The sequence below is a fragment of the Simochromis diagramma genome, unplaced genomic scaffold (genome assembly GCF_900408965.1).
Source record: "Simochromis diagramma unplaced genomic scaffold, fSimDia1.1 OVJJ01000344.1, whole genome shotgun sequence".
NCBI classification, from domain to species: domain Eukaryota; kingdom Metazoa; phylum Chordata; class Actinopteri; order Cichliformes; family Cichlidae; genus Simochromis; species Simochromis diagramma.
In genome coordinates this window covers 5701990-5718861 of record NW_024387375.1, presented here as the reverse complement: position 1 = coordinate 5718861, position 16872 = coordinate 5701990, and the positions used below count along the sequence as shown (strand labels likewise).

Genomic DNA, 16872 nt, shown 5'->3' with positions numbered 1-16872 from the left:
TTTTCTACTCTCTCGATACAAAATGCCACATTCACCCAATCTCTCTAAACTAAGTGCTTCCTAACTACATTCATACACATTTACACTCTTGAAATGCAAACTGGAGGAGCCAGGGATCGAATCCAGTGACTGTAGAAAACATGAACGACGCGACAGCACCTCCTCCCATTGTACACAAATGAAGCCAAACTAGCCCGCTTCTGGAGGCTGCCATCTTGCATTTTTGGAGCCAGAGTCTGCGCAGTAGTGACTTGAGGTGGAGCGACTGTGTCACGCTCCCGCACACACACCCGCTGGACGTGACCGCAAACACGTCCCCCTACACTTTTTACGTAGCCTGGCTGCTCCACTTTATCTGCTGATGGGTTTACCGCGATTGACGACTCGTTCAATTAAGGTAAATACAACCACGTCAGTATTATAAAAAAGACACACAGCTTATTATCTTATAGTTCTACAACATCTAAAATCACTCTGTTGTTAATTTGTTTGCTAGATTAGCTGTTAGCATATGCACTGTGTTTGAGGCTTGTTGCTAGCTAGTTAGCAATGCTACACACCTGTTACTCTAATAGTCTGTATTTTTGAATGATTCAGCACTCCTTAGTTTTTGTTATCCATTTTTAGACAGTGATGAGATCAGCTGCACACTCCACAGAGGCCCAGAGTTACTGTTAATATCAAAAATGTAATGCTGATTGTTACGCCCCACTTAAAAACGAAGCGTTAACTGGGGTGGGGAGTAACACAAAGTGAAAAAGAAAACAAAGCACTGGAAAATAGATGTCATTAAACATGATTTATTGCACAAAACTACTAAAGTAAATAAGGAACACAGAGGGAAGCTCTTTTCTTCAGGGTCTCCAAGGCCAAAACAATAAACAAAACACCCCCTTTAACTAAAAATCAAACCAAGAACTCTATAGCTGAAAACAAAATGCAATGGTTGAGCTCCCTGTCTAGCAAAAAACAGAGGAGAAAATGATTGAACAAAAATGGCAGAGAACCCCTACCTGCTTCCACTGTGATGAACCAATTAACACAGTAAAGGCTAGGGATGGGTATTGAAACCCGGTTCTTGTTGAGAACCGGTTCCCACTGTTTCAATTCCTTGGAATTGTTTGCCATTTTTGCAAATGATTCCCTTATCGATTCCAGTCGCCCCGAATGACGTCGCCACATTGCGGAGCGTCATTTACCTGGCAGGAAACACGGCGCCTAAGCGGCTCAAAAGCTCAAAAGTTTGGTTATACTTTACAAGAACGGATGACAACAGGGAAACTTGCAAAGTAGAGATTTCATTTAAGGGAGGAAACACTACGAATATGCAAAAGCATTTGCTCACAAAACACGCGATAACCTTAAATGTATGTCGTGTTTTTAATTCTGCTCCGGACTCGTGAATCTCAACCCAGCAGCAGCGGTAACGTTTGCACGTCCTCTCCCGTTAATGCGGCAGGTAAATAATCAACTAACAGTGCATGTTATGTTAGCGCGATCTGCCTTATTACAAAACCTGCCATTACTGTGCATTTAGGTGACCATGATGAGAGAGACAGACAGAGTCTGGCTGGCTCAGATGCTGGCAGTTCTCGCTGCAGTCTACCGGTAGCGTCTCCTTTCAGGCCAGGATAGACGAATGTCACCGAGCAGTGACTAAGTTTGTGGTAAAAGCCTTGCACCCATTTGCCACAGCAGATGCCCCGATTTTCGGTAAGTGAATGTGTTTAATTGTAGGCAGGGACATTACTGGATATTCTTGTGTAATTGCTACAGAATAATTTATGTTATACTTTGTTATTGCTACAGGAGAATATTTATTTTATTATTTTACATTTACAATTTTTTTTCCTGGGGACCCTGTGACACCCCATTGAAGAGTCGTAGGCTGGATCTCTTAAGATCTCACTGTTGGGTTTGTAAGGCCATGTTACTCCTAAATTTCTATCTTGTTCAAAGAGAAGATATAAAACAAAGTTCTAAGCTAATCGACCTTAGTGTTCTCCTTTTTTAAAAATAAGAATCGAATCGTTAAACAGAATCAAAAATGGAATCGGAATCGTGAAAATCTTATCAATACCCATCCCTCAATACCCATTCCTAGTAAAGGCATACCTTTGCTCACAATAAAGAAAGAAAACCAAAGTTACACAGAGTTTAAATGCACACACACACACACACACTAAAGCCTGCTGCCCAATCCACTGTAGCTCACAGCTCTGGCAAAATGAGGGAAGTGGAAGGGGCGTGGCAGTTTGGGATGGCAGACTATGGCTGTATCCCAATTCAGGGTCTGCAGCCTTAAAGGTCGCATTTTAAGCCCGATTACGTCACAGCGACGCGACAAAGGCTGTCCAAATTCAAAGGCTGCTCAAAATGTGGCCCTCAAATGCGTCTTTCATTTCCCTGAATTTTAAGGATGTGGCGGTGTTGACTTCGTGGCCCAACATATCCCAGAATACATAGCGCGGCGGTGGGTGTGGATAATTTTGCTGAAAAAAAAAACGGTGGATGAGGGGCGTCCGAAGAGTAAACTTTTAAAAGTAAGTACTGAATATTATGTCTCTTATTTATGTGCAGATGTTTAATAATGAAGAACATTAAAACATTACTGTTGGCCACATGTCGGCAAAGTTATGTGACATTAGCGATGTTTGTACTAACTTGGTTTTAAAGCCTTTACTTTAAAATATACGCCGTTCAATAGTTGACCTCAATCTTACAGAGAATGTGATGATTTCATGGATATTTAAAGTAAGCACTGAGAGAAATTTAGCAATGCCAACATATTGAAAGAACAATATTTGTCTCTTATATATAATACATTTATATATACAGTGTCAAAGGAACCTGTCTTTGAGTGAAGATCTAAGGTGACAGGAAATATAAATAAATGCAGCTTGAATCTTTTTTTTTTTTTTTTTTTTGCCTGTCCCGTTTGGTTCTTTTGCCATCAGAATTATTGTCTAAAGGCAAGGAAAGATGCCCAACGGATTTACTTTACCAATTTGTTTATTTTATTTTATTTTTGTATTTTCACTTGCTAGATACGGGACAGACTTGAATGAGGAAAAGAAAAGGGAGAAAGGAAGAGGGGGGAAAAAAACAGCGGAGAAGAGGGACGGGGATAAAGGGCAAAAAAACAAAAAACAACTAAATAAGCAGACAAAAAAAATACATATATCAATCACCTGGATCACCTGTTGAGAAAGAAAAAAGAAAACAAGCCGAAGAAAACGAGAGCAATACAATAAACAACATCACGATGATATATGGGAATATAACAGTAAATACTAAATATTAAAATGGTAAATGGCCTGCATTTGCATAGCGCTTTTCTAGTCCCTAAGGACCCCAAAGCACTTCACACTACATTCAGTCATTCACCCACTGGCGATGGCAAGCTACATTGTAGCCACAGCTGCCCTGGGGTGCACTGACAGAGGCGAGGCTGCCAGACACTGGCGTCACCGGGCCCTCTGACCACCACCAGTAGGCAAACATGGGGTTAGTATCTTGCCCAAGGATATTTGGCATGCAAGGACAGACTTGGTACAGTCAAATGCATGTTGGCGGCAGAGCTGGAGTGATATCCTAAAATCGTTTAAGAAAACGGCTTTAATACATGATGGAAAAAGGAAGATCCACTATCTCTTCACAGATGGAAAAGAAATGGCAGAAGAATATGACTTAAAGACAGATGAGCTCCTCGTGAGAAAATGGCGCCATAAAAGCACGCTTGGAGTTCAGGGCTTGTGGCTGGTGGAGGTTGGGGAGCCCCTTGCAGGCTCTGTTGCATCTTTGGACTCTGATATGATCAAAGAGAACAGCTCAAATCCCATGTTCATGCGTAAAGACACAAAGACCAGCTTTCAGTGGAGGATCCGCAACCTTTCCTACCCCAAAGATGTTTTCAGTGTTTCAGTGGATCACTCTGAGAGATGCATCGTCAAACAAAAAGTATTACAAGAAGTTCAGTATTCCTGATCTCGACCGCAGTCAGCTACCATTAGACAACTCCGCGCTAAGCTTCACTCATGCCAACAACACTTTAATTGTTAGCTACAAGAAACCCAAAGAGATCTTAACCCTTGAACAAGAGCTACTGAAGGAGCTGAAAAAGCTGAAGGGGAGTGCTGACGGGGATGTCGACTGCAAAACCCAGTGAATTCTGCCTGTGGGAGCCAGGGAATAATTCTGGGTTGCATTTAGAGCAGAACCTCGCAGCATCATTTTCCAGTCACGTATGAGCTCTCATTTATTTCTTCTGTACTTAATCCCTTCATTAAGATTCACTGTGCCTTGTCCCTTAGCTTAATGTCTAATTGTCTTAATTAATTTGGTGGAATTATATGTCTGAAAATGTGTCCAGCCATTTATGTTTGATACAGTGATATTTAGTAAAATATATTATTAGTAGATTTAAAAACTTTGTGGTTTAATTTTTAACCCAAATTCTTTGGCTGAAAAAAAATAATGTCAGAATCTGTTTTTTCTTCTTTTTACCAAACCTACTGTGGAGAAGTTTTGTTGGGGGGGATCACATAACCTACCGGCCTCCTTCCATTGATGTCCTTGTAAAACACTCAAAACACACAAGGCTTCATCCCTGTTCGTTCCGAGGTCACAGTTACGAGGACATCCCATTTGTGTTAAATGAATACCCTCATGTTCCTTGTATGTAGTGGGCCACCCTGAAAGCCATTACTGAAACTTGCGTTACCATTTTCCTTTACAAGAGAAGGCGATTCTGACTTAGTGGTCTATGTCCAAAGTGCCGTAGACATAAGTAAGAATTAGATGCAACTGTTTTTGCAGAGCTTTATTTCAAATTTCTATGAAATTTGTGTTTGTTTGTTTGTTTAACGTGAAGGAATGTGAAGCTGAGATTTTATGTCTTTGAGAAACTGAAATGTTTGTGTATACTGTACGCTGAATGAGGTTTATTAAAGTTGGGTATTTCTCTATTTTTTTTTTAATCCGAGTTCAATTAAAGAAAAATTGAAAAAAAAAAATGCATGTTGGCACCGTAACAGACATTTCAACATAAGACAGAGTGTAATGGATCTAAAACTGTTTAAATCTTCAGAGCACTCTACAGTTTGGTACGGAGCCCCGCAGGGGACATGGGAGAAAAAAAATTAAGACGGACTTTTGCGAGATCTCGCAAAACTAACTTGGGATCTCGCAAAAGTTTTGCGAGATCTCGCAAAACTTTTAGCCGCATTCTTTGGACGCCGGCTCGAAGCCGACCGGGAGGTCGAGGCACGATGTGCCGGGAAAGCGGTGTTCCTCCCGGCTGTAGTAGGTCGAGACCTCCGGAAGAATGCGGCTAAAACTTTTGCGAGATCCCGAGTTTGTTTTGCGAGATCTCACAAAAGTCCGTCTTAATTTTTTTTTCTCCCATGTCCCCTGCGGGGCTCCGTATTTTGGTAACATGGGAACTTTAAAAAGAGCAGCAGAAGGTTTCAGTAGTGTAGTGTAATTTGTTCTTTTGTGGTCTGTCAATCTCTAGAGGGGGAAGGGGTGGTAGTTACACAGTAGCAGTAGCACAGGAACAGAGAGAGACCGAAAGAGAGCCAGGGACAACAACGTCACATTAGAAAGATATAATAATCATCCACAACTATTTTCAGTTGCAGATGATAAAGGCTTCAGAAAGTTTATTCATGCATTCCATATGACAGAGAATGTGCAGCTTCTTTTTGTTTTCATATTTTAATTTATATTTAATTGTGTTGTGATTTGCAGTATTTTGTGTTGTTTCACTTTAAATTTGTTTAAAAGGAAAAAGCTGAAAATTTAAATAGTTAAAAGTTGAAATGTGAATATTTGGTTTTTGTATTATATGATTTATTTATTACATTTTATGTGGAGTGAATAAATAAAAGAATATTTACGGTGGCCCCTAAAGACAAAGCACATACAAACTCCGAAGCACGTACAAACTCCAAAACACGTACAAAACACAACAGAAGTGTTCCAGGATGCTAGGCGCAGTTTTGAGCTTTTGTTACTCAGTGGCTACACAAGCCAGAAAGTACCAACGACCGGATTTGGTGTGTGGTAGTAACAGGTAAATTAACTTTTTTTTATTAAATTATTTGAATATATATGAGTGCTTGTGTATAAATACACAAACATACACATATGCTTTCAATTGTGTAATTTAAGTGATCTAGGTACCTCTGTTTTGGAAGTTCAGTTAATGCTAGAAATGTGTTTTGAATCTTCTTTTGCTGCTGGTTCAGTCAATTTTGGTCAGAACTACGGCATGTTGGTGTGAGGTGAGAAAGCCGACATCTCACAGATTCTGATACGTCGGGTCCGCACTTTGTGTTTACTAGTGATAGGATTTCCAGCACTTTTTGGAGAACCGGCTCTTTCGGCTCGGCTCACTAAAAAGAGCTGGCTCTTTCGGCTCCCAACCGGCTCTTCAGCTTGTTTTGTTGCTTTAATTAATTTATTATTAACAATAATATAAAATTCTGCACACAAGGAATTACTAATGTAAAAAAAAAGGAGTTTTATTTATATATGTTTATATATGCGGTGGCCCCTAGAGACAAAGCACGTACAAACTCCAAAACACATTTCTAGCGTTAACTGAACTTCCAAAACAGAGCTACCTAGATCACTTAAATTACACAATTGAAAGCATATGTGTATTGTTTGTGTATTTATACACAAGCACTCATTATATATTCAAATAATTTAAAAAAGAAAAGTTTGATCATACTTTGGAATTTGTACGTGCTTTGTCTCTAGGGACCACCGCATATATTTATATATAAACATAGAAATAAAACCACTTTTTCTTTTACAAGTTTTACGTGTTTTGGAGTTTTTACGTGTTTTGGAGTTTGTACGTGCTTTTGGCTCTAAGAGCCATTTTGTTCGCAGTCATCACTAGTGTTTACGTCTTAGTGCAGAATCCATTTACCTGGGGCCCGTTCTTCATACGTCGCTCACTACATCCAAGATCAAATGACACATCCAAGACCAAACCATCGCGCTAACCGTGAGCTCGCTAATCCGGTTCCCCGAACACACCTGCTGTTGACGATTAGTACAGCTGGCTGAAGTAATGTGCAATCACTGGGTGTCGTAAAAGGGGATACGCATCGATAGCAGAAACAGTGCTCGGCAACCCTCTGATTGGTCGGCGAAAATGTCGAAGGAGCGCGCCCAGTATTTCACCGCAGCAGAGCAAGAACTCTTGATTGAGGGATTTCAGGAGTACCAGAGTGTAATTAAAACGCAAGGGAACACTGCAAAGGCTGCAAAAGCAAGGAGAGAGGGCTGGCAGAAAGTTGCAGACAAATTAAACGCGTAAGTAATCCAACATATTACATGACACCATACCATATCATATTTTATCATATCAAATCATATCACATGATATCCTCTTACACATTAGAGCCACAACCGGACCCACCAGAACATGGGAACAAGTAAAAGTGAAATACAAGAACATACTACAGAATGGTAATATCTATCACTCATATTGCTGTCAGTCTCTTGAAAAGACACCCTGAAACAATCCCTGTGTTTGTGTATAACAGCAACCAAGAAAAGGGCAGAGCAACAAAAGACAGGTGGTGGTCCTGCACCCCCTCGTCCCACCCCAGCAGAGGAGCTGGCCCTAAGGTTGAATGCCACCAGACCCATTGTTGAGGGCATCCCTGGGGGCAGCTCTTCCGTAGACCAGAAGCCGGGGTGCAGTAGCAGCAGCACCTACATAACTGGTGAATGGGCTCATGATTCCATTTGCACAATGTAGAATATGTGGTTGTTGCCTTAATGAAAATGCTATTCGTACTGTGACGTTCATTGGCACTGTGGGTTTTCTCTGTGTGTAGTGTTACATGACACTCCATCACTTTTACCTGTTCCCATGGAAGGGGTGACTGGAGCATGCATAGTAAGTTGGGAGATACACATATATCTGTCCCCACCCAATTGTACAGACCAATAGGCTGTACCACATCCCTTTGTAACACCATTGTGTTACCATTGCACAGGACAGTGACGCAACCCTGTCAGATGACTGTGGTTTGGAGGAAGACCCTGTGAGTACATGCATGAATTGGCCTGAATTGCCATCTACTTGTGTACTGCCATGTGTGTCTGACTGCAGTATGATTTGCAGGCCAAGAGGCCGGCAGAGAGGCCTGATACAGAGGTGGGCAGTGTTGTGATTAATTATACTGCCTACATGACATGTATTCCCCGTTAAATGTTGTCACTACAATTGACACAGGGTGACATTCGTCTGCTCTACAAGAGAAGTCTCCAGCAAAAAATGGAGTATACTGAGCTGAAGAAACAAAAGCTCATAGGTGAAATCGAACTACAAGCTCTAATGAGGCATAAACTCCAACTGGAAATCGAGTTGCTTCAAAAGGAACTCCAGAGTAAGTAAGAATACACTTTCATACGGAGCACTATTGCTGACCTTGCGTGACACAGTATATATGATCTGTTTTTCCATGCAACTGATGACTGGCTTGTGTGTGATGGGACAGACAAAGATGCTCAAATAAAAGTCAATAGAAAATGTCATGTCATTTTTTTATTATTCGAAATTGTGTTGCACAATCCTGTCCCGTGCAGCTCTGCCACTAGGTTGGTCCAAGTGCACTGGCTGGAGGTCATCATCAGGCTGCACCTCCACCACGGGGGTCCTCTCTTTTCTGATGGTGGCAATGTTGTGCAGTACGGCACATGCAACAATAATGTCACATGCCCTGTCAGGTGCAACCCTCAGGCGTTTCAGACACTGAAATCGTTCCTTCAGTTGCCCAAAGGTCATTTCAATGCGTGCCCTTGTCCTGGCTAGAGCTGCATTGTAGCGGGTTTGTGGCCCAGGGTTGGGGTCAGGGAACGGTGTCATGAAGTACTGCCTGCATGCATAACCTCTGTCTCCGAGGAGAATCCCAGCGTAGGCCCCTGTGTAATGGGGAAATGCTGTTATGTTAGGCCCGAAATGAGTATGAAATATCTAAATAAGCCTCTTTTACTTACCACGCTCAAATGATGTGCATAACCCTGACTCTCTGAAGATCCTTGAGTCATGCACTGATCCGGGCCATTTAGCTTCCACATTTGTGATATGGCACATAGAGTCACACACCATCTGAGGGATTCCATTATATGTGAACACACTCCTCCCATTATATATTGCCATCTGGAATGTTAGTATTACCCACCTGCACATTTATACTGTGGCCCCCCTTTCGATTGACAAAGTCCCCTTCATTGGGACCTGGGGGGGCCTTGATCGCAATGTGTGTGCAGTCTATGGTACCAATCACATTCGGGAAGCCTTTCGGACGATCGAGCTACAGTTACCGACATAGGTCATGATTGCATCACATTCATTATCGAATTTACTGTACCTGCAATGGCAAAAAAGCCCTGTTTGATGACCTGCGGTCTTAAGTGGCTTGGAAAAACCACAAACACACCCAGGAAATGCTTGAGTTCCAGGTATACTTTGCGAATGGAACGGCAGACAGCACTTTTGCCAACGTTCTCTGCGTCTCCAACAGCGTACAGAAACGTGCCACTCGCAAAGTAACGCAAGGCAATGCACACAGTTTGTGCAGTTGTTAATGCCCGACTACGGTGAGTGGTACTCTTAACATGGGGATCCAGCAAGTTGGTTAGGTAGATGATACCCTCACGGGAAAATCGGTATCTCTCTATGAGCACACTGTCGCGCTGTGCTAAAGGATCCTGTCTATCCCGCAATATACGTTGGATTCTGAACACTCTCCTTATCACTCTTGCACCTTCCGCAATGGGTGGCTCGCGTACAAACGGACAGGACATGGCTGCGACAAACTTCCCACTTCCACCTTCGCTTTTATAGCCGTGGTCTGTCATCTTGATTACACGACGTAATTTGCTATTACTACTCTGGAATGTGTGTTGCATCTGGCGTGATCACCTACATGACATAGCGTGATTACTAGTACATTTCCCTTTTTTTAGGGACTGACCTGTATGTATCTGTGTGGAATCAATAAAAGGATCAAGTGCTGCATTATCTTTAGTTACATTGATGTTATTTATTTATGGTGAAACAGTGGCGGAATGTCGCTGTTGCTTTCGTATAATGAAGCGGACATACCTGCGTGGCCGCGATCTAATCCTGTTTACATAAAGTAAACCTGCTCCCGAGCAGGTTTACGCTTGCGGCTCTGTTGCTATGACAGCAAGTCCCGGATGAGCTTCGGGGAACCGAACGATCCAAGATCACGCGAAATCGTCAACAATCTAATCCAGCTAACTTACTTAGCGAGGTACGAGGAACGGGCCCCTGCTCTCCTTTGCTGTTTTATAGTGATAGGTCGGTCGCGAACAAAATGGCTCTTAGAGCCGGGTCTTTGAAGTGAACGATGCGAGCCAGCTCCTTATTGGGAGCCATGGTTTTTTTTTTCTTTCTCTTGCCCTCTCTTTCACTTTTTTTTCGCTTCACGCTGCAAGTCACCCTTGTGTTTGCGCGGAGCAGAGACGCCAAACAGAGCCTTGCGTTTGCGCCCCTCCCCCTCTGCTCAGCGCTGAGCTGAGGGGCGGGGCGGTAGTTACACTCACAACAGCAGTAGCACACAGCCAGTGTTGCCAACTTAGCGACTTTGTCGCTATAGTTAGCGAGTTTTCAGACCCCTTAGCGACTTTTTCTCTAAAAAAACACACACACACAAAGTAACTCCACCAGAGCACCTATTTCGGGTCACTTTTGCCGGTCCAAGCCCAGGTAAAGGAGCAGGGTTGGAATTGTGACATTAAAAAAACAATAATTGCTAAAAGAAATTTAATTTGTAGTTCTAAATAAACTCTAAATGCATTTAGGACGTTTTTTACTCACTTTACATCTTTTCCATGATGTTATTTCTCTCTCCAACAACATAGGTTACAATTAGATTAGCATGACCAATTATGCAAAGTAGGCGATGGCGTCATTTAGCGACTTCTAGCGACTTTTAGGACAGCCAATAGCGATTTTCCTTACTGAGGAGTTGGCAACACTGCACACAACAAGAGCAGGAGGGAGAGGGAAAGAAAGAGAGCTAGGAGCAACAACAAGAGACAACACCGTCATATTGGAAAGGTATGGTAAAGAAAATAAGTGACACTAAGAAAAGAAGCAAAGTCTGGAACCATTTCAATCTTATTGATAAAACAAAGGCAGAGTGTAGAGTCTGCAAGAAAAGGATATCATATAGAGCCGGTTTCACAAACAACATGCACAGGCACCTAAGAACTGTCCACCCATTAGTGGGAAGATAAAACGCAGTCAGTTGAGTGTGATATTAATATTTCTAAATGCCAACCTTTCCCTTAACTAAAGATCTGGGCGTTCTTTCTTTTTCTTTTTTCATATTTCAATTTATATTTTACTGTGTTGTGGTTTGCAGTGTTTTGTGTTGTTTCACTTTAAATTTGTTTAAAAGGAAAAAGCTGAAAATTTAAGTAGTTAAAAGTTGAAATGTAAATAGTTGCTTTTTGTATTTTATAATTTATTTATTAATTTTATGTGGAGTGAATAAATAAAAGTATATTTACAGTGGCCCCTAGAGACAAAGCACGTACAAACTCCAAAACACGTACAAATTCCAAAACACGTACAAATTCCAAAACACGTGAAACCTCCAAAACACGTACAAATTCCAAAACACGTGAAACCTCCAAAACACGTACAAATTCCAAAACACAACGGAAGTGCTCCAGGATGCTAGGGGCAGTGTTGAACTTTTGTTTCCTAGTGGCTACACAAGCCAGGAAGTACCAACAATTAGTGATGTGCGATACCACTGATTTCCTTTCCGATCCGATACCAAGTAATATTCAGGGTGGTATCGACGATACTGATCCGATACCGATACTTTGTACAAAAATGTATTTTATTTATTGTATCTCAAATTATAGCGTCATAATGATTACAGGGCATCAGATTACTTGTTCTTATCACTTAATAATGCAGGGTTCATCATATAGAAATAAAAAAACTGAAGTTGTGCCTATTTGAACACCTTGCCTGCCTGCAGCACTAAAGGACTCCGTGAGAGACGTCTGTCTTGCCCTAGCAGCACCTGTCCCTGTCCTTCTCTTCAGTTCGCCTCAACATACACTCCTCATATTCTGTGATATGATTTACTCTGAGGTGTTTGACAAGGTTAGTGATGTTGCCATATGTGTTACCATACATGCCAACCCTCCCGATTTTTCCGGGAGAATACCAAATTTCAGTGCCCTTCCCGAAAATCTCCCGGAGCCACCATTCTCCTGAATTTCTCCCGATTTTCCACCCGGACAACAAAATTGAAAAACCATATCGCAGAATTCATAGCGCGGCCCAGCCAATTCCAGTTTCCAACAATGGCGGCAGCTACTTAGTTTTAATATCAGTCTTATTTCTCTTTCTGGGTCGCAAAAAACTTTTAACATATTTTCAGGTGAGAATGTAGCTGTGTAAACTTCAAATATCTGAGCCAACTGACACATTGTTTTCAAACCCCCGCGGTCTTTCGCTACTCGGGTTAAACATGATATACAAGTCACCAGCGAAGGCCGGGTCCTCAGGTGGAAGCAGCCTCTGAATTTGGACACCCCCGCTGTTTCCGGGCCAGCCAATAATAACGGTGATTTAACGTATTTTATCCGATAAATAAACCCTGTAAAATGTATTTATCACGCCCCCCCCAAACAGACCTTTTGAATGTCTCCCTAGTAGGCTACGGCCACAACACCTCAATCTTGGAGCACTTTTTTGCCACATGTATCGCAATCCACATCTCAGCTGTTTGTGGAGGTAAAATACGTCTGCACAATTACGCTCAGCCATTGTTGTGAGTGCGCACGCCAAGGCGCTGCGAGACATTTATACATCCGTATTTCGCACATGACTATGAAAGGCGGAAGAGGAAGTAGTTCCTTTGAATGTAGACAATCCGAATGTTATAGTTTCTTTCCACTGTGTTCCTGTTAATGATAAACTACAAATTTACTCTAAATTACTAAAATATCGATATTTTAATGTGAGAATCGATTCTAGAACATAAATGATTGGTATCGGAGGAATCGATATTTCAGGATCGATCCGCACATCACTACCAACAATCGGATTGGGTGTGTGGTAGTAACAGGTAAATGAATTTCTTTTATTAATTATTTGAATATATATATATATATATGAGTATTTGTGTATTAATACAAAAACAATAGACACATGCTTTCAATTGTGTAATTTAAGTGATCTAGGTAGCTCTGTTTTGGAAGTTCAGTTAACACTAGCAATGTGTTTTGGAGTTTGTACGTGCTTTGGAGTTTGTACGTGTTTTTGTCTCTAGGGGCCCCCATAAATATTTATATATAAACATACATAAAGAAAACCAAATTTTTTTATATTACTAATTCCTTTTGTGTGTAATTTTACATTGTTGTTGATAATTAATTAATTAAAGCAACAAAACAACCCGAAGAGCCAGTTGGGAGCCGAAAGAGCCGGCTCTTTTTAGTGAGCCGAGCCGAAAGAGCCGGTTCTCCAAAAAGAGCCGGAAATCCCATCACTACTGTTTTAGCTGTTTGGTGGTTGTTGAAATTGTCCAAGCATCATTTAGGCTGCCTGGACTTATTTGGTAGTTTTGGCTGTAAAAGGACTAGAAATCATACTATAAGTGAATGCTTTTGCCCCTTTATTCAGAATAACCTTAGCTTTCAATACCTGGCAGACATTTTACGTTATTTTATTGTTATGACAATGGAACAACAGTTTAAAAAACAAAACAAAAAAAATGAACTTTGTTTTTTGAGATTTATAATTAACTGGAAACTGATATTCAACATGAACAAAATATAACACAACATCAACTTGCAATATGAACTATAATAAATATATACAAAAAAGTCTTTTAGCCCTGCTCTTTCAGTTTTTCATTTATTGGCCTTTTTATATTACAAATATCCAAGCGTTTTTGGGCCTGTGTGAATGATCCTGAAGCAGTTCCTACTCACCTGGAGACAGAGAGCTACACTGCACTGCTCACACTGCCAGGGAGTTTTTCTTTTGCACAGATGCACTTCGCCTTCCCTGGGTGGCCATGCTTCCCTTTGAACTGTCCTTCCCTGCTGCTTGTGTGGACAAGGAAAATGGTTGGAGCCAGGTGCTGGTGGGCATTCAGGTTTCAGAGAAACACCAAGAAGATGAGCAAATAAGGCTTCCTGGAAATCCCTGGCGACTTTGCTGCTTTCTGCTGCTGTTTGGCACATAATTCTTTATGAATTATTGTAGCTGTTGGTCACAGCAATGTCCAGGAAATGCGGGAAAACCGTAATGTACCACCTCCGGGTTTTACGGTGGACTGAGTGAGTTGCCAGCATCTGGTCCGACGTGTCCACTCCTCCCATGTAGCGGCTGTAGTCAGCCACTGCTAGGGGCCTAGGGACAGGGACCCTTCGACGCTCACCATCTTCCCCTTTCTGCCATTGTAACACTGTGTCACCGGTGTAGACAGTGTGGATGTTGTTGCAGATTGACACTTCTCTGGTGTCCATCCACTTCATAAATAATAAGTCACCATCTCTAATCCACCTTATTGACCCTCTCTGTGATTTTTTAGTTAGGGCATTTTCTTGGGTGGATGGAACACCTGTTCTCCCTTGCCTGTAGGTGCCACAAGCCCCAAATCCCTGCTGGCCCAAGTGATGGAAGAGCCAAGGGGGCTTGTGTAGAAATTGTCACAGTATATGATGTAGGCAGAGCCAACATAGTCCTTCTTGATGAGAGATGTGACCACATCAAAGGAGATCCAGAGGCCACTTTGGATTTGCCTGTGTATAGCTTGAAATCTATGGTGTACCCATTTACATCAGCTAGTACAAAAAACTTGAGCCCTCATTTAGTTGGTTTGTCTCTCATATATTTTTTGATTCCCAACCTGGCCTTTGTATCAACCATACTCTCATCCACAGAAATATTCTGCCTCGGATGATACAGGGACATGCTTCGGATCCTCATTATTTCAAGAAGAGGCCTGACCTAATGGAGACCTGCCTTTTTTCTTGTCATTTTTGACATCTTCAGCTGGATCACTCATGTGATCCAGTATTAGCTGATATGATAAAAAAACTGATTCCTGGACATAATAGAGACAGGAAAGGGAGTTTGAAAAATTGTTTTTGTCCTCCAGAAGTCTTCTTTGGGAGGCGCAAAACAGCCATGTAGAGTAGCAGTCCAAGATATTTCTGTATATCTACTGGTGTTAGCTCCTTCCATTCAAACCTCCTCCCTCTCTATAGATTTCTTGCTGCATTTTTGTTGGTGTTTGTACACAGCATTTTGAGGACATCAGCATAAAAAAATGTGAAAATATTTCACCAGCTGATGGATTTCCACAATTTAGAGGTGGCTGTACACCAGGGGTTCTTTTGGGGATAAACCTTGGTGGCTGGGGAACCACATCAGGGTTTTAGCAGTTTTCCAGCGAATAGGATTCCCAGATGTTTGATCCCGCTGTCCGCAAGTCTGACCCTGGCTGAGACTCCTCTCCATTACAGAGGAGGTCTGTACAGCAGAAACTTGCCTAAAAGATAATCATGCATTAGCTGTGAATAAAGGTAACTAAAGGTAAAGGTAAGTGCATACATAGAGACAAAAAAACTAAAAGAATTGTAAAATAGCATAATAATAATGGAAAGTATGTATAGAATATGTAAAAAAAAATTGATAATTGAAACTAATAAAGTTACAGATAATAATAACAAAAAAAATCACACAAAGCAGAAACTTGGGTTTAGCAAAATTTTTATTTTCTTATCTTGATGCATTCTCAATCACCCAGGTAAGTAAATCTCCATTTTCTTATGTTTGCAAAATTCATTACTTACTTTTGTTTAGATTGAGCAACTCCAGACGAGCTTGGTTCCTTCTGTTCCTGTTCCTTCCAGGTCATTTTCCTCCTCTATGAACCTTCTGGGTAGCTTTCTCGGTCTTTCACTTTTTCTTGACATTTTCTCTCTCTTCTTTCTCTGTTCACTATAAGATTTTTCAAAATTCCGAACCTTCCGCTGCGCAACACCGGTCTCTGCTCAGTGATGGGACCGTCTTTGCATGTGCATTTGAATAATGCACCATAAAGTCTTGTAAAGCTCGTCTTCTCAGCTTTCAGTCGCTGTTTAAAATTCATCTCTTGCTCAAATGCTTGAAGAGTTACAGTAGCGTGATGCGCACATGGTAAAATTGGAGGTGGAGTTTTGCTTCTGAGTTCAGACAGGATTAGCTTGTGTATGCTTCATGCTAGCGTAAAGCACCGAATATCCCCGTAAAGCTCTGCTTCTCTTCTTTTCAAAACCATTCGCATTTTTATTCTAGCATAAACGATGACGGAGTTAGGATCATTTAAACAGTGCTTGTAAATTGGGCCCGCCGGCAAGCCCGTGGTAATTAAAGGTAATTAACCTAAGATCCTGGCGTTTAAAAATCAATTCAGGATTTAATGAATCAATACCTTTTTTTTAAAGATAAAAACTATTTTAATCGGAAATTCGTTAGCAAATAAAACGGTCGGGTGGAGACCCAAACTGCAAACAACTGTAGCCTCCACAGTGCACCACCAGATGGTGAAAAAGAGCAAGATCCGGACATACAGCTCAATGAAGCATTAAATGCAAAAGACCATTACAAATTTAATTAGGTTGTGTGTCATGTTTTTAAAAAGTAACTAAGTAATAAAGTACTACTTTTGAAAATGGGTAATCAGTAAAGTAACAGGATTACTTTCTTAAAGAAGTAATCAATAATTAGTAACTAATTACTATTTTCAAGTAACTTGACTAACACTGTCCATATTGAAATCTTATAAAGTT

General features: G+C 41.2%; 1 protein-coding gene across 1 annotated transcript; it reads left to right on the top strand.

Moving 5' to 3' along the window:
- The first annotated feature begins 3574 nt into the window (after nt 1–3574).
- LOC120720082 (protein DPCD-like) lies at nt 3575–5035 on the top strand. Its single transcript, XM_040009724.1, is given in 2 exon segments — nt 3575–3947; nt 3949–5035. Coding segments are annotated over 2 exon segments (495 nt in total). The 5' UTR covers nt 3575–3672; the 3' UTR covers nt 4169–5035.
- The last annotated feature ends 11837 nt before the right edge of the window (nt 5036–16872 follow it).